This window comes from Paramacrobiotus metropolitanus, unplaced genomic scaffold (genome assembly GCF_019649055.1).
Source record: "Paramacrobiotus metropolitanus isolate TYO unplaced genomic scaffold, Prichtersi_v1.0 Parri_scaffold0000148, whole genome shotgun sequence".
NCBI classification, from domain to species: domain Eukaryota; kingdom Metazoa; phylum Tardigrada; class Eutardigrada; order Parachela; family Macrobiotidae; genus Paramacrobiotus; species Paramacrobiotus metropolitanus.
Window position 1 is genome coordinate 101,351 of NW_026570368.1, and position 18,456 is coordinate 119,806.

The 18,456-nt window shown below is 44.7% G+C and overlaps 2 protein-coding genes across 4 annotated transcripts; one reads left to right on the forward strand and one right to left on the reverse strand.

Annotated features, from left to right (window-relative positions):
- Nucleotides 1-555: 555 nt before the first annotated feature.
- LOC129599553 (uncharacterized) lies at nt 556-3,318 on the forward strand. 3 transcript variants are annotated; one of them, XM_055497840.1, is made up of 4 exons: nt 556-1,366; nt 1,833-2,615; nt 2,722-2,799; nt 2,872-3,318. In XM_055497840.1, exons 1-4 carry the CDS (start codon nt 710-712, stop codon nt 3,067-3,069), a joined length of 1,716 nt encoding a protein of 571 aa, XP_055353815.1. In that variant the 5' UTR covers nt 556-709; the 3' UTR covers nt 3,070-3,318. The 3 variants fall into 3 exon arrangements, with proteins under 3 accessions (XP_055353815.1, XP_055353813.1, XP_055353814.1); XM_055497838.1 differs by having other exon boundaries at nt 2,722-3,318; XM_055497839.1 differs by having other exon boundaries at nt 556-1,342; nt 2,722-3,318.
- Nucleotides 3,319-9,259: 5,941 nt separating this feature from the next.
- Nucleotides 9,260-11,149, reverse strand: LOC129599562 (uncharacterized). Its single transcript, XM_055497849.1, has 3 exons — nt 10,889-11,149; nt 9,601-9,888; nt 9,260-9,529 (listed from the first exon to the last, which is right to left on the reverse strand). The coding sequence occupies exons 1-3, from the start codon at nt 11,104-11,106 to the stop codon at nt 9,397-9,399; spliced, it is 639 nt and encodes a 212-aa protein (XP_055353824.1). The 5' UTR covers nt 11,107-11,149; the 3' UTR covers nt 9,260-9,396.
- Between the last annotated feature and the right edge of the window lie 7,307 nt (nt 11,150-18,456).

Consider the following 18,456-nt stretch of genomic DNA (forward strand, 5'->3'; position numbering starts at 1 on the left):
TTTACATAAATAACTTGAACACTTCACAATCTAGAGCAACTCCGAATCTTGCACAAGAGTGTTTAAGGCAAATCTTTATAGTGTTTAATGCAGGGAGGTTCTACTGCACGTAACCTCCTATGCAACCTTCGAATTTTATTGGGAAGGAAGTATTTATGCTGGAGTTTTTTGTGTTTATACAAAATGAACCTACTGCAAGTTATCTATGATCAGGATTATGCATAATGCATAACCCTTAGCACAGATAACCGCGCGTCTATACTAGGCAGCTCGAATCCCTGTCGGGGATATTGAGCCACGATACAAGTTTGCGCCGCTTGCCTAGTACTACTCCTAACATTTCCCAAGGTGCAAAGGTTTCTGTTGTAAGTGGGCAAGAAAAAAATATGAATTCATGCTTTTGATACTATTTATCAAGTCATCTCCACAACAAGCAACCCATACGAAGGCTTTTAAGCAGCTGATAAGAATCAAAACGCTCCATATCAGTGTAATCTACCGCCATGCATATACTTGCATAATCCGCAAGCAACCCCCTTCATTACAGTACATTACTCGGTTAATTTACATTCAATACGCACTGTATAATCACGCCGCTTTTTGAGATTCGCTAATACAGCTGCAGAGTATTGCATCTTAAAACGCAGCCAGTTTCCGTTTAAGAGTGATATTCTATGCCCTTTTGTTGAAAATTTATACCAGTGTTGAAATGCATCTTTATGAGAGACCGGATCGTTCTGTGTACTCATCCACCGCTGTAGATGTCGAGATCGATGGATGGCTGCAGCACGGCCACGTGATTAACATCACCGAGGCTGAAGGTGCCTCGCAGCGTCTGCTCGTCGATTTCGGAAGTCCGCCACAAAAGCCGGTATTGGTGGAATACGGAAACATCTTTGACTGCTCCGTCCCAAAGGAAGCAGGACTAAGTTGGCTGGAAGAATCTCAAGAACCCCCGTCAACGTCTCAGGCGGTCGTGGAGGTGCTGCTGCGGGATCACCCCCTTCATCCCTGGCGATGGTATCCTGCCACAATTGTTAAGCGCGTCTCACTGGCTTCGGATTACGCTGTAGTGGACGTGATGATGGCTGGGCATCGCTATCGGGAGCTGTTGCCCTCAGAGCAGATCCGGTTGCGGTCGGGTAAAGACGAGCTCGAGATACGGAGGCTACTGCCCGGTCATTTCTGTTTCTTCGTAAAGACCGATGGTCCGTATCTTCCTCGGAAATACTTATCGACGGTTACCATTGAAAAGAAGCGAGCCCAACGCTATAGAATGGGAGAACGGAAGCCCAAACGCCGCTTGCTAGCCATGACTGTGCACCGGCCACGTGGCGATGCGGTGAGCATGGTTAATCAGCGACTGGTGAGTCGCTGCAGTTTTCACCCTGTCATGGTAAAACTTTTCACCATGGTTCGATTTGCTTTCTAAGGATGTTAAAACGTTCAGACATAAATATGGAAAACAACAATTTTATCCGCACGACAATTATCTTTTCAGAATGTTTTGAGAAATGTTTCAGCACCTAAAATAAGCAAAATTCTGATAAGCTCGCGCAAGGAAAATGTGTGATCCCAAACTCACGCTTATGCTGAAACTATGAGTGTTAACTCTCGACTTTGAAAGATTTATTTGGTGATTAGAATAAAAATTTAAATAAACTAAAATAAAGAATAAATTTCTATAAAGAATAAATTTTAATTCTTTACATTTTAAGTCATACAGTCTCCGAACCAGAAAGGATTATGGAAGATAGAAATCTTATAAGAAAAATAAGTAAGCATCCGCAATTTTGCTTAACTGGATTATTTCAAAACACTGTTCCTCACAGACGCAAAGCGACGACACAGGGGCTTATGGCGATCAGCTAACCAACAACGCGGTTATCGATGGATACGGTATACCGCTACCGGTAGAGTTACTGAAGGAGATCTTTCTGTCGCTGGACACCGTCGACCAGCAGCGTTGTTGCCGCGTTTGTGTACTGTGGGAAGAAATTATTCACACCCCGGAACTGTGTGCCATCGTTCGTGCCAGAGTGATGGACACTTTTTATCCGCAAGCGCAGCAGGTTTGGCATCCAGATTACATGGCGTACAGCTGCGTATTCGAGCACATTACCACCGAAACACGCACGATCTGCTTAGAGATTCCTCGTTCCAACTACAGAGACAGACGAGAAGGATACGAACCGTCAAATGCGAAAGTCTTCGCGTTGAAGCTCATTCAGGAGATCTTGGACGATGCCGGTGTTCGCATTGAACGGTTGGTAATGTACCGGCGTTGGCAAGATATTAACCTGAACGGCCATCCTTTCAGTCAACGCCTGCACGACGTGGTCAAACAGTATGCCGGTTTCGCGACATGCTGTAAACGCATCGTCTGGGCTGATTGCTACAGGCGCTTCGTCGAAGGTCGTAACAACGAACTTTTCATGAGTTTCCATTTTCGGCAGACGGCTTTCAACCTGAGCTGCATCGATGTGGCAGATATGTGGGATCGTTTTGAGGAAAACCTATTGCTTAAGAAACCACTGAGTTTATCGCTTCTGACGCGCTGGACAAACAAGCAAATTAAACTGAAATCTGCGAAACATTGCCTGGAATTGGCGAAGGTATTCCAGTGACCTTAAAACCCACTCAATAATGCTTTCGAGTATTACATAGGCAAATGGCTTCATTTAAAGATGCGTGACCATTAACGGAGGGTGTGCTTTGCAGATACTGGATATGTATCAGACATGCGATCCGCGTCCGTTTGCGCACTATTATGCTCAGACGTGGTCTGTAGACAATCTGGTCAGTCTGGAACTGGATAAACTGAATAGAATCTGTTTGTATGCTGTATCTCGCTATGTGCACTGCGAGCAGGGTGCATCAGCGGAAAACAATCCAGAGGATTCCGACGAGGAAGCCAGCAAAGCCAAGGAAGTAGTCAGAGAATTCAATGTAGTCGCATTCGGTGAGGAAGCCAATGATGACGCTTGGGATGAGGAATTTAATACTGATTTTTACGACGAGGAACCCAACGAAGAAGTTGACGACTATGACAAAGAAATGCAGTACTGAGTAGATACTGAGGACCGCATTCGAGGCGCTGAGCAGGTTAATTTATATACCGTACGCAATGATGTCTGTTTCTACTCGTATCACAGTTTCTTTGCGACAAAGTTATAAAAACGATTCCACAACTTGTATACCATACTGCTAACGCAACTTTCTTTCTGTAAAGTGTGTCACTGGTGTTTTCTTTTAAATAAAATATGCTTTGGGGTTAACCAGGTCGAGAAGGCGAACGACCGTTGATTGGCAGTTATAAAGGGCTATACGCTGTGCGGCGTCCGATGGCACGGAATACGGAATATGAGAACGAGCCACTATTTCGTCGTTTAAATTTGAACAACGAAACGAGGCAAAGAAAAAGCATGCTTGTCATTGCATGTTGCACGTAACGCGTTAAAAGAACGCGTTAAAAAGATTTGGTAATTCAGAAATCCCTCAAGCACAACTGTATCAAATGTAAGAAGGAAGAAGAAGCAGCTGATGAGCAGAAAAACTGCATGTATTTTCTTACACGACTCATCACTCTGCTACAGAATAATCACATAATTATTTCATATGTGCTCATCACGCGAAAATGATTGCACGTTGTTCGGTTTTGCTGATAATGATAGCCTGCACGATCGCCTCTGTGTCAGAATGTATTCTTTGATCGTCAATGTTGTGTTCTTTGAGTCTGGCTCGCATATTTATTGACTAATTCTATGACATTAGGTGACACATATTATAGGCCGCCAGTCAAGGTTACATTCATTGATATAAAGTTATCACGGCACTACAAACACAATGATGCTAAAAATAGCTGACAAAATAGTACAACCTTGCCGCGGCGGCCGCGGATACACCGGTGCTCAACAAGGGAGCGCTTGTAGGCAGAAAACAGGCCTTCTTACGACGCAGGGAATAATGAAAGGCAGCAATGTCAGCGGAACGAGACCGGGCGTCCGGATGGTATAGGTGTTAATGCAAGTGCCGAATTTCATCAGCAACGTAAGATTTTTTTGGATTTACCACATGTGCGAGTACTTCACGTATTTGCTGCATATGGCTTAATTTTACAGCAATTTCAGTGATGTAAAATGTACGATGCAAACTGGAAGGACTGTAGAGTTTCCAAGATTAAAGCGGGGCGGGGTTCCCGCGACGGGCCTGGTATCCGGCCACCTAACATCCTTCTCGTGAAATGCAGCAAAATCAAAGAATGTATGACCTTTGGTGTGAATTCATATAGATTTTATCGATTTCTGCATTAATGTTCGAGATTACGGATACTTGTGGAAGCTGTCTAAGCAAACGATGTCTTTTGTGCTCAGTTGAGAAACTGGACTGGGGAGCCCCTTTACGGGAAGCCAACGGAATGATTGAAAGAAATTTGCTAGAAATTCCAATCCCTTCTTGCTGTTCTCAGTGAGAATAGCGTCAACTTGCACATTTCGTGGTGTTCCCTTTCAGCCAGTTTTTTTATGCGATGTATATGGGCAGCGACCAACTGTGACACAAACTGAATTATTTGGCGGCGGGGGTATGTTGTAGGTCATTTTAGCTTTTTCTTTAACTGCAACTTTAACAGATAACAAGTTTTCCGTTGTTGCTTTAATGGTTTGTCCTTAGAATGCAGATTCCCCAACCGTTATTCACCAGAGTCTGAGCCAACCGTGGAATAAATCGCCCAGCGGTGGTTCTCCCACCCCTGGCACTGGGTCATTCTGGGAGCTTTCACTGTTTCCTGATGAAATGCTGCCCGTTAGCGCCCTTTCGAGGGTGTGGTCTGCCTTCGCTGTCTTCGGAGCGATAAAATCGTACCCGTCGCTCAAAACGTAGCGCCACAAGGTGTCCAAACAGGGTTTCTTCAAATCATGCACTTCAAGCAAGGGCCCAAGATTGTCCAATATCCAGATTTTAGCGGCATAATGCGCAAACGAACGAGGACCATCGATTTCACATTGCTGTAGACTCTGCAAAGATACAACGTGTACTGCAAAAGACCACATTAATTTTACTTTCCGCCACATCATGCCGCTTAAAGCGCTCTGATTTAGTACGTAAGCTGATTTCCTTTATAATCAGTAATACAGTAGAATGCGCACCCACGCACAACAGTGCGACAACCGATATGTGCACATACGTGCACAAAGTCCTTTAACGTTAAAATTCTGGGCAGCAGTACTAGTGCTCTGGCGTTCGGCGGAACGAGAATCAACGTTCTAGACTGTATGATCAGGCATTTCGAACACGCGGCTGTGATGAAGCCAAAAGCGACACTGACCTTGAGTAGCCGGATGCAGCCATATTTGGTTTTCCGGTCAATCGACCTCGCTGTTAACTGCGACACGCTCTTCAAATCCAAAAGATTACCACAGGCCAGGTACTCTTCAGAGCGATTCCAGGGCAGTTCTTCACCAACGTCATTCAAACAGAAAGCGGCATTGGGAAACTGGAATGAAATATCTTTGGCAGACCACGGATTGCAGTTCTTCCACAGGATCCGGCCACAGCAAGACTTTAGAGTGAAATACTGCCGCGCTATGTCGTCGAGAAATGCTCTCACCCAACTCTGCCGGATCATCAGTGCCGGCGACACGGAATAAACGGCACAACACCAAACGTTCGATGCGGACGCCGGCATATTTTAGGATTTGTTGGATGAACTGGATCGTGGCACCAGCTGGTGTCTGGTGCCGGGTGTTTCCGCCTCCCTTCAGATCTCGATGATTCCGCAGACAGATTGTTCTGGTAGCGGGAGTGATCTGCTTGAAAATACAGCTGTGGGAAAGGTACGTGGCGATGTAGTACTCCGCGAATGATGCGCACATGGAGTCATACAAAACAGCGGCAGCGTCACACAAAACTGTTGCGCCACTTGCGGGGAAGCAAGGATGTCGTCCCACAGCCAACACGTGCGTCGGCAGCGCAGCCGATCGAGAACTTCCAGTGAATGGAAAACTTCCACCAAAAGCAGTACGAGGATGAACGCACTCAAACCGACAGCAAATTTTTTCAGTCAGACCAACCGACAACCACGCATACGGGCAAATTATTTTTTCATATAACAGCCACCCGTGAAAGGAAGGTATCATTTGCACTGTATGCCTGGAACAGGTGACAGCCATCCGTGGATGGCTGGCAGTCGCTTGCACTATATGCACGGTTGGTCTCGCTGAAAAAATTTACTGTCGGTTTGACTGCGTGCATCCTCGTACTGGAAGTAGCAGGCCGCCCTCAGGGGCGGTTAACAAAGTGGTGTCGAAGTCGTTCTGGCCGTTTGCGTTAGGGTTTTCGGGTTGGCCATAAATTGTTTTTTACTGAGAAAAACATATGAAGGCATTGATAAGAAAGTGCCATTACCATGATTACCACTATCACAACCAGGACTGCCTGTTTTCCGTGCCATGCCGAGACGGCAATTTAATACCGACTACAATTATGCCCGAAGACAGCTTGCTATTAAGGGACGTGACCCGGTACCTAAGCCCTAAATTCGTATACATCTATGGAAACTTTCGTTTCGCGCACTTCCAAACACTTTTTCGGATTAGATTTAGATCGTAATATTCTGCAGCTAATTATTTTCACAATTAGGCGTGAAATTCGTTTTCGCGCATAACATCCTGTTGCAGAGTAATCAGGGTAAAAAAATTCAACAAGTTTAAAGGTTCAGGTGTACCCCATATGCGAGAGAAAGGGAGTCTATCGCATTACCAAGGGATCGAAGATAAAAATTTCTTGAAGTACTAGGGCCATTGAGACTCACCAAATTTTGGTTTAATTCCGGCAAGACGCGGCGCAGTGGAGACTCGATCAACCGGCACTGCAGGTGCTGCCGCTCCGTACCTTGGCAGTCGAGCAGCTTCAATTTTGGTCGCATCATCGTCCAGTACCACTCCTCCTCACTGTTTCGGGGAAAGAAGAAGTGACCCGGTTTCAACGCTCGGTGCTGAAGTTCTTCCACTAAGAGCGGTTGGCGAATCTGCACGTATGGAATCAGTTCACGAATTGTATGTCCGTTTAACACCACTTCCATTAGAGCATAATGCACCAGCCCGGCCAACTGGAACATGACGACTTTCGCTGGGTACCATTTCCATGGCTGATCGTGACCCGCGGAGTAGCACCTCGGCTGTAGGTATCTCCGCTTCCGCAAAGCGGCCCATTCTTGCGAGAGCGCCGCTGTTACCCCGCTCCGTTGCCCACCGATCGTTTCCGCTGCTTGAGCCATCGAAAACCTTCCCGTAATCCACCAGCACCGGCTCTTGTACCGGGCATCCGAAATCCACGAGCAGACGCAACCCATGGCCCTCGTTCTCCTGTATATCAATCACGTGACCACGCTGCAGCTGTCCATTGACTTCAACATCCACCGAATTCCATGCGTGTACCGAACGGCTGCCGTCTTCGTACCAAGGTAGCATGTTGTTGTCGAATTTTGTGGTTTCTGCAGATTTTAATAATTTGTGGTCGTGAATTATAAGCGGAAAAATTTAGCTATTCAAAAAATTAACATGTGCAATCGGCAGAATGCTCATACAGAGTACTTTACATGAACAAAGCTTAGTTATTCCTGCACCAACAGTCGACGGGGAAAAAAAGTGTACCCGGAAAAATATTCGACTGGGGCCATGACAGTGTCCCGACCTCCCAGGTGAGACAGCTTGAGTTCCTGACCGCCTCCGCCGTAATTGTGAGTACTTACCAACCTGCGTTAAAAAGGCACAAATATTAATAAATGTTGCGCACCGATGTTTTTGCTACGAAATTGAACGGTTGGAAGCAAATACTATGAACGGCACGTAAAACATCACAGAGTAGCTCATCTAAGGAATTATTGAGCCAGGCTCCGTATACAAAATGTCTGTTCTTCTATAGAAAGGTATTCACTATCGTAGTACATATGATGTTTAAAAATAATTATATTTTCAGCTGCTGTGGTCCACAGGGCGGCCTTCGCCGTCCTTAGCAAACCGTATTTGGCTTTATTTTGTTTTAACTTGAGAAATGAATGCTGGGCTCGCATCCATCATAGCGACCTTTAAGTTAACGTACGCCGACATTACGGTGTCACAAAATAGCTGCTAAATAATTCAGCTTCTAACGATTTACAAATCCTGGCTGTATCATCCCGGCTGTCACTTTCTGCCTCTGGTTTAATGTAGGCGTTGTCTTAAATCGGCGAATCCTTCCTCCGTTTCTGAGTTTCCACTGTCAAATGTGTGCTCACTGACTGGAGCGGAACGTGATAAAGTAATTAAACATAATATATAGAAATCAGATCGTGAAGCTGAATCAATTACCATTACGTAGGCGGTAGGGTGTCAGCGCGTGCATTTTTTGTTAATTGGGTGGCTATTGCCAATTAAAGCTATTACCATATTATGGTAATTGATTCCGCTTCGCGATCTCAAACTTTGCAACCTGTCCAACGCCCATATTGTACTGTATTAATATAACGATGGACGCGGATCTCCGGCTTGATATTGCTGGAGCCTCAGCCTGGAGGAACTAGCCGGAAAGAACAGATCACGTCGTTGTAGCAGAAATGCATTTAAAAATAGGAATTGTCATTCGTGGATTTCAGCCCCATACAACAAGATGTTGTGCGCACAAACAGTTTTCAATACTTCTAGTCCAAGCAAATCCTTTGCTCTGTGTGGGAAAGTCAACACGAATACAAATATAAATCTGAATCCAAATTGAATTTGAATACCAATTGAAGAGCAGAGCGACAACGTTTAAAACGGTGAAAACACACGCATCTTGTCAGCCCTCTGTTGATATTGGTAGTGCAGAAGCAAACCGGCTCCGCTAGTAAAGAGCGTTGGGCCGTTGGCTCGTGGGGTGTTTATTACGAGAACAGCAGGCGGCAACAATCGTGCTTAGCGCTTTCGTGCAGCCTGAACACCTTGAGCATTGTTTTCTGTCATTCTGTAGCCAGACGATTTGTATACGCTGGCGTGAAAAACGTTTGTACTCGCAAAATCCGACTGCTTACACATGGCGGATTAAAATTGGAAAAATGTCTTTGTGCTCGCGCCCCAAATTATCTATCCTTGAAAGTTTGATACTTTGGCACGGTCGCGGTTTCCCTTATAGTCGTACTTCGCCTGTCATGACCACTCGTACGCTAAAGTTAGAGGAGTCGAATTATATATTCTGGGTGGATAGTCTATCTGTCAACCGGCGAACGAAATACGTAGCAGCAGAATTTTGAGTTTAATTATGTGTATCCTGGAGATAGCCAACGTTCAAGTACAACACTGTACAACGAATCTTTATAACGCACAATCGTACTAGCATATACTGTAACACGCGTGCATGCAAGCTTGTCCCAAAACAACAATATTACGTGACGCAGTGAAGACCGTACAGTTGCTGATGACCATCCTGCAGCACCTCCACCGCTTCCCTGCCACATTTCTCCAACAGGTCCGCTCTGACCGCGCCCTGAAATCCGGCAGCAATCTGGCGCAGTGCTCTGCAAGAACAACATACACGGTGCCTTTCGATACTGTTGTGGGAACACGGCAGCACAGGATTTTCACCTACTCGCATGCGTTATACTGGGCGCTGGTGGCGCTGTGCGAGGCCCTCGCGAGCTCGGACGAGTTCCCTTGTAGCAGCACGCCGATGAAACCGGGAAGTTGCTCTTGACAGTGTGATGAGGCGCGCGCGAAGCGCAACGGGTTGATGTCTAGCTGACATGTCCTAGCCGTGACGCCAAGCATTTCCGCTGCGTACCAGGAAGATTCATGTGCAAACTGCTGGAGAAACGCCGCGTCATGAGCACAACGGACCGGTAAACTGAGCAGGCAGTGGGCGGAGTCGTTGGATGCTCTGTGATACCAGAGTTCTTTTTGGGGTGGGTTTCAGATTCCAAGCGAATCTAGTAACGGTGCAGTTATTTAACACCGCAATGTGGCTTTTCGCAGTGGCCGCGCCTACAGATACGGTAGGCGAAGCCACATCGCGAGGTGGAGTTGCTGCACCGCAACAAGATTCGCTTCGAAATTTATACCCACACTTAGTCCTTGTGCAGTTTCAATCAGGTTTAAATAACAATGCGCGATTGTCAACCAGTCGATAGTGGGCTACCTGCTCTGATTACAACTAAAATAAATTAAGTACAAAGACGAAAATATGGGCTTAAACTAAATTATTATTTTTTATTTTATTATTTGATTTTGCGTGGTAATGCTATGAGTGTATTGTGTACTTTTGGGCAGCTGATGTTGCCAACCATTGCAGGGTCATTGTGCGCGGTGGTCACTGCGGTGAACGGTTACTTCGGCCATTTTCAAATATGAAATGCTTTAATATGTTTCAAAACGCTTATACTTATTGCGGTCGGTAATAATTTTTTTAGCAAAGTGACCATAAGCCTTTTGTTTCATCACCTTAACTGGGACAAATTCTTTATTTGATTTTGTTTACTGAGTGATGATCGCTGATGTAAATATTGTGAATAAATGTAAAGTTTATTTGACTATTTTGTTTTGATTATTACATTTACGAATGTACATTATAAATTAAATTCAGTAAAGACACGAAAATACTTTTTGCAAAATTCTGAAAACTGGAAAAAAACCGGCTTCATGTGCCATAATGCAGCTCGCACGCCCATGACGTGTTTAGATACTGTACTCTACACATTCCCTTGATTGCGCTTTAAGCCGTATTGCCACATAGTTGTGGAAGGGGAATGTCATTTTAACTGCACGCTACGTTAAAATACGAGAGAATGTTTTAAATGAGCAATGATGACGACGCTCAACTAACAGATCGAGATATTTAAGAGGCTAAGTAATTTACTAACAAGTAAGCTTATGTATATCACCTGCAGTAATTAAGAACCAGTTGCTGCGAGGCATTGACAACCGCATCCGCCATTGGCCACTCCAACAATTTCAGCACATTGCGGTGCCGAAAATATGGTTCCTGGCATTTGTAAATCTGGTCAGGACTGCATGCTTCGCTCCGTATCTTCCCGGTACACAGCGCCAATACCACCATGAGAAGAATATGCGCAATAAATGCCATTTTGTTCCAGTACATACATGGACAGCGATCTAGCAGAAAACGATAGTATGCAGGCTTGCAGCGCAGTGCCAGTGTGAATATTTTCGAATTCTGTTTACAGATGCTATCGTTTATTATTCAAGATGTTTATCTTTGGAAATCAGTGCCTTAAGAAGTGAAATTGTCACGATACATCGCGGGGAAAAGTAAACCTGTTTTGTAGAATGGCGCATCATTATTTTGCACTTTGGAACGAAATCGCTCTTAATAATACGATCTTAATAAGTCTTAATAATAATAATAATACGAAACGCATCAGTGTTCGGCTTTTCTTTTTCTCAGCCACAATTCCACAAAGGCTCCGACTTCCGTTTAGCAGGGGCGGAGTTCTCTGAGACGCGCACATTCGGCCATGCAGACTACTATGAAACCGTTAAAGCGACGGAGTATGTGCCGCAGTGGAAGAGGGCGCAGCGGTAGCGAATCGGAATGATAGACGGCTGGTATTCTCAAAGATTCTCAACACTCTGCATCGGCACTTCAAAGAAGTGGTTTTCCGAGCGGTGTATCTCCCTCGCTGTAGCATTCTCGCAACGGTTTTCGTAATCTTCCTTAAGGATATGAGCCATATGATGCGTCACGAAAGAAAATTTTGTTTATTGAACTAATTGTTGGCAAAACAGCGTTGAAGATGTGTTACATTAAATAAAAAATTTAATCACCAAGCCGGAAAATGTACGCAAAATCATTTACAGTATTACCGGCAAGTTGGTAACCATCTGAAGTTGCCGGTTGTTTGACACGGCCATGCGCCTCTCTGGTTCACCACGCACAACTTTCGACCTCGACGGGAAGGGACCACAGTGGACCAGCACTGCCTTGCAGTGGGTACCGATAGTGAGCACATTTGGGAACAGTGACAGTGCGGCGACAAATTCACTACCCATAAACAGCAGAAACAGGGATATTGACCGCACTGACATAAATTTCCTTGTGAGGTCATGAAGCGTAAGAACACTGCAGTATGTACCTAAATGCAAAAGACGACCGGTCAAAAATTGGAGTCAATAAGTTTCGAACCCTTGCCGATATAGTCTTTCAGATGTTATGAACACTTATCGCAACGAATAAATCTCGTTTTCGTCGCATCAAACGGACCAAACAGTAAGCAGAGACTGTATGGACGTGGTACAAAATAATTAATTTGTAGAATGTGTGGGAAGTCAACAAAATAGCCCTTTTCGAAATTGCTTTTAGCTGCATTGCTTTTAGTCAACAAAATAGCCCTTTTCGAAATTGCTTTTTGCTGAATACTTCGCTTTTACTCGCGTTCCGACCGCTTACAGATTACACCTTCACGTTCCGTCCACCCACCATTTCACTTTGCCTGCATCGGCCCACATACAAATTAATTTATAATACTTTACAAGTAATTTTTAACCAGTAAGAACGTATATTTCTAAACCGAATGCAACAAGGAACAACAAAAAATTTATCACAAAATAAAGTTACAAGAATAATTTAGAGATCAACGAATTCATCCAAAACATTTGCTATATAAAAACGAGGAATTATCACCAATTAAAAATCATCGATTTAGTTAATAATTACCAATTCCTTATTTGGTTTTAATTTACTAGAATTAATCACCGTAAAAATAAAATTTAACCAGCATGTGAAAGACTCGTCAGTCGTCACATCGAACTGTTCGGTTTGACTGGCGGCGTTTTATAACAATAGAAGTACAAATATACTTTGGACTTGAAGGATTAAATTTTACGTGTTGGGGAAAAACAAAGTGAAGTGTGCAGTCAGCTGTTAATAACCACGTAGCCGCTCATTGCAGGGGCTACTAATGCAATTGGGTGGACGGAACGTGAAGGTCTAATCTGTAAGCGGTCGGAACGCGAGTAAAAGCGAAGTATTGCTTTTTTGTGATACTGAAGATAACGAAGAATTCTGAAGAGCTAGCAGAGCCAGCAAAACGCTTACACGTACGAACAAAGTCAGCGCATAATATCGTACAACTTGCAACTGCTAAATTGTTTGCCATTCATAATTCACGCCATAATTGCTGAACTGAAAAAATTTGACAGCTAATATGGCTAGACATACCGGCACGTATGACCGGTTAAGACGCCGCATTCCAATTGATTGGAAAAGCATTCAAGCTCCACCGCTAAGTGGTTTTCGGTAAGAAGAATTAGTTCAATGTCCAAAAATTGAGATCTTTCTAATTTTTGTTCAAGATGTTTTTAAAAAACTCAGCGTGTATAATAGCTGTATGTCTCCACTGGAAACATCAAACCTGAAGATTTCCCTTAAACTGGTGCTTGACTGGGTTTTTTTATGACTTACACAACATAAAATCTCTACCGCGTTTGTACTATTGCGCTGATCTTGAAACTCTATTTGTTAAAAAGCGCGATTTATGAGCTTTCTAATGAACCTATACATTTTAAGAACAAACCAAACCAAGGCACACAACAAATTTTCAAATTAGTCATAAAGGCTGACATGCTATAGAAAGATACGTATATCTCGTTAACATCATTCCAAAACATGCTGCGTTCACGGTGAGCTGATCGTAACACCTAAACACAACAATATGGTCAACCCGCTTAGACAACATTCATCCGCTTAAATGTAACTGTAAATTGTATTACACTAGTACTCTAGTAATAATCAGTAATTACTAAGTAGCGAAGTCCCGGTAACAAGCGATACCCAACAGACATGGAATGTTATACAACGCACTGAAAAAAGTACATTAATCATCACTCTGTAATGCAGTACATTTCTTTCTGTTATCAAGTTAATTTCGCTAGATTGCTGCCAGCAGAAAGAATTGGCAAGGGTTGGCAGCCTGGTTCAGTCAGCGTAATATCCGTCCAGCAGGACCAAAGCCAACCGGCTCAGCCGTTTAACGTTCAGCTGCCGCAAATCGGCATTCGTCCAACATTCTGCACCATCTCGGCCGAAACTACTGCACCTAATACATTAAAAGATTCATATGCACCATTTTGATTCAGCGCTCAAGTTAGAGAAATTTCGTAGTATCGCGTAGCTGATTTTGCTATTTTTCTTGTCGCTCGAACCATTACCTTTTTATTTGATGTTGTTAAGTTCTTGTTCACTATACTCAAATCGAATAATGTATTTTCTTCTTCTACACCATTGCAATCAAAATATGTATGAAAGCGCAGGTGCTGCGCTTGCATATTTTGATTACAATGGTGTAGAGAAAGGTTGAAATTATTGCCTTACGCGATATTTATTAATTAAGTATGGTTGTTATACAATCATGTACCGAGATTAATAAAAAAAGTGCCAAGCTTTTAATGTGGAACAACGCAGAGAATACCGTGCCTCCGATACCCGGTATGTACGTGAGTCCATATTGTGAAGATGCCACGTCCTACTGTTAAACCAAAGAATATTATAAAATTAAAAGTTTTAGGAAAACTTGGGAATTTAAAAAGCTAGCAAAACGGTTGCTCGACTTTTTGACGGGTTGGCGCCGTATTCATACGACATTGTGACGGTCGACGGATTTACTCGTACTTACTAACCGTTTGAGAAACTGACGAATACGATTCCACTCCTTGGGATAAGCTAGCGTCTGCACCCGGCCAGCGTGCACTTTTGCGACCTTATCGTACACTCGCTGAGTAACAGCCGGGCATCGTTTGCTTACTGCCATTAAAAATAGTTGATATTGAAGAGCACATGTCCCTGTCAAGGGGAATCTCAACAAGGGAATAACCACATCCAGCTGGGAGAAATTGCGTTCATTAGCGGGCCGCGGAGCAACAGTCCCATGAACCGGCAGATACAAACACCCTGCGATGCCGGAACGATCGCATGCCGTGTACATGTAGTTGATCAACACCAACCGCTCACACACACACTTCATTAGATCCAAGACTCGACAGGTGAAGTAATTATTCCCATTAAACGGGCTCATGCACAGCCCGAGGAACCCAGCGTACGACTGCATCCGGCCATCAAAGCCGTTCTTGACAATCAGCCGGCGCAGATGGATGCCCTTGGCCACCAGCAACATCACCATGCTGCACGTTTTTGCTCCGAGATCACCGCGGTCGTTGCTATCACTGTAATATCCTTCTTCATCGAGCAGCAGGACAGTCTGTGTATGGCGGGAGATGCTACGATCCGCAACCTCCAGAATTCGGTACTTGTTCAGATCGTCTGATTCCCAGGGTTCTATGAAGCCCTCCGACCACTGTTCCCGGACGCACATTCGGCCAGTATATATGATAATATGCCGGCTGTTCTCCCTCTCTTGCAGAAGGAGCATCCACAGCGTGCACACCCTGAATGTCAACCGCGCAATATTTATTGGCAACCTACCCGGCCATTTACCACCAAACGATCGCCAACTGCGTCGATCGCAAAGTGGTAAAGTAGCTGTCTACTTAGTGGAAATGGCCCGGTACCCGGCCACAATAATTTTCAAAGTTGCTGTTGCCGACCTACCGGTTAATGCGAAACTGGGTATCAACGTCAAAACTTCCAAGAATCCAACGGACGAGCTCCAGCGAAAGCTGCCCGAAACGCATGTCCTGCGGACCTGCAACATAAACGGAAAACGTTGGTCGTCCATGCATGTGCCAAAGGCGGGTGCTGCTCTGTGAATCATTACCATTCCGCAAGGTCTCCGTTATGCCGTCCTGGAACGTGGCTAATTTCGGTGAATGATGCTCGGTCAGGAGTTTTTCGCAGGCAGCCTTCAGGGACTCTTCAGTCCAGTACATACCGCGTCCGTCGGCAGCTCCTTCCACCTCCGCGCAAATAAAGGTGACAGTGTCAACGCCTACTCGCGCAAACACGCGACAACCAACATCGAAATCGTAGCGCTGTCCCAACTGTCGGTGCTGTCCGCTACAGCGAAATATAAATTTATCCTTTCCAGCCGATGCTGTGAATGGGCAGCTGGCATCACACGGATCATCGTTGCCCAGCACTATCCGGCACGTACGCACTAGATACAGCGGCAGAAAATGGACGTCACACAGCAAAGGCGCTTTCGCGAATGCAATGACGTGTTTGCGGTACACGATTCCACTGGATCGCTCGAAGAAACTCCGTTCGTTGGCGTGCGGCGGCAGATGTCTCACGAACTGATAATAGTGTACGACGTGGTGTCCCGTTGAACCCGTGGCATGGTCATCATCCACGCTGACCAAATAGAAATTCCGCGCCACAATCTTAACGAGCGTCCCGGGTCGGAAAATCATCGGCTGCCCACTGACACTGCGAAACGCTATTCGAACAGGCAAATTGTTGCTTAACCAAGGGAGTTCATGGAAGAAATGGTGTGGCCAGATCTGCCGAGAATGAATCCATTCTGCTGTGACTGCCGTCGCATCAAAATCCACGAAGAAATTCTCGCCGTCAATATCTTGAACGTAACCCAGCCACCACTGGCCGTTGTCACGTCGGACCAGCACCGTGTTGCCGTAATTTACATGGCGCACACCCAAATGCAGCTCGTGGAAATACAACGATGTCGCGTTCATGGCAACGGGAAACAGTTCTAGCAAAGCACAGTTCCGGGACAAATTATGTGATTACGATTCCTTCAGGGTTTATTATGTACACTGGACCTATTAAGATAAAACGGGTGACTAAATGAGCCTGGCTCTGAGAACGCCACTGATAGTCTCTAACAGCAGTAAAGCTTAAAAGCAAGTAAAACTTAATCTCCGTAACATATGTTGGAGTTCGCTTTGAAAATGTTGTCTGGTATCTCGAAGCAATTTGAACTGAATATGTAATAAATTTACATTTAAAAGGTTGCATAAAACCCCCGGAACCGGATAGTGTCCGCGTTTACTTTTTGCTTTGTTTCAACACAAAATTTATGGAAACGCAAAGCGGATACCAAATAATAATTGTGATGCGTTGTGATATTTTGTGGGTTGTTGCTGTTCTTCAGCTTGAACAATTTTGTTTAACTAAACCTTGAAGGATAAAGTATATTGGGCAGTGAGATGTTAATATTTCCTCCGTTAAAGACTTTGGCACAATTTCAGCCGAATACCGAAACCGCACCTTCTACATACATCATTTTTTGTGTCATGTTTTTAGTTTTGTTGGTTTTACTGTTATTGCTATTTTCTAATAATCATATGCTATGCGACATTTTCAATAGCTTATTAATTTTTAAGTTAATTATACGACACAACGCACGATAATAAGCTGACCCGCGAAGCCGGGATCAGCTAGCCTCCGAAGCAATCAGTAAAAATAAACGAAATGGCTACGCGCGACAGCATCTCGCGCGAGAGTATCTCCCGCTATGAGTTTTGGCTACGCGCGAGAGTTTTCGGGCCGAACGAAATTAAAAACAAAACGTTATAAAGTATTCAATACTTTGTAGTTTATAATATTTGTCATGTCATGACAACCTGTTATTAAATGCTGTAAAAGTCACCTTTGTACATGAAGGTAAGTATCATAAAGTACAAAATGAAGTAACACAATATCGAACCGGCATCTCGCACACTGCGCTGACCGGCATTTCTGTAATAATTAGCCACACAATGACACAGTAATAAAGATCGGCGATCAATTCGAATCCTACGCTGCGGCTTTGCGCGCTATCGAGGAATGGAGTGAGTCAACGCAACAAGTTTTATAAATCCCGGTGGCAACGCAAAGACTTCAGAAACGCACCCACTGCACGACACCTTCCCGTACAGTTCCGAGAAACTGGTATGCATGAAAGCCGGCGTCTATCGTCCCCATCGGCGAGGCTCACTTCCAATAAAAAAACTATCACCGCCACTCCGAAGAGCGACTGTCAAGCAGCTATCCGCCCGCAGCTGGCCAACGGAATGCTGGAAGTCATCCACGTGCCGGCTGCAGAAAATCACAACCACGAGGTGTCGCAGGCGCTAGCACAGCACTTCCCTGAAAGGAAACGGCTGGCTGTCACGGAGGAGAAGACCGTGGAGCATCTGATCCTCGGTCGAGTGCCACCGAGAATTATTGCGAGCACTGTTAATGCTTCCCGTCTGTCGAGCGGGACAGCCGGAACTGTCATCACGAAAGATATATACAACAGGGGAACGAAGATATATACAACAGGGGAACGAAGATACGAATGGACAAGAGGCAAGGGCGGGAGGAGCACGAAATTCTCACGGAATTTCTGCGGGAACACAGGCAGAGATATGCAACCGGCACTTGTGATGTAGTCGTGGCGGAAGACGGAACAGATGCGTTGCGCATCGTTTTCGTTCAGACCACTACCATGAAGCCAACGTTCTCTCGCAATCCTGATGTGACCTACATATAACACAAGCTGCGCAATAACTGCTACAGAGCTTTAACTTACCTGTTTTACGTTTTGGTTGA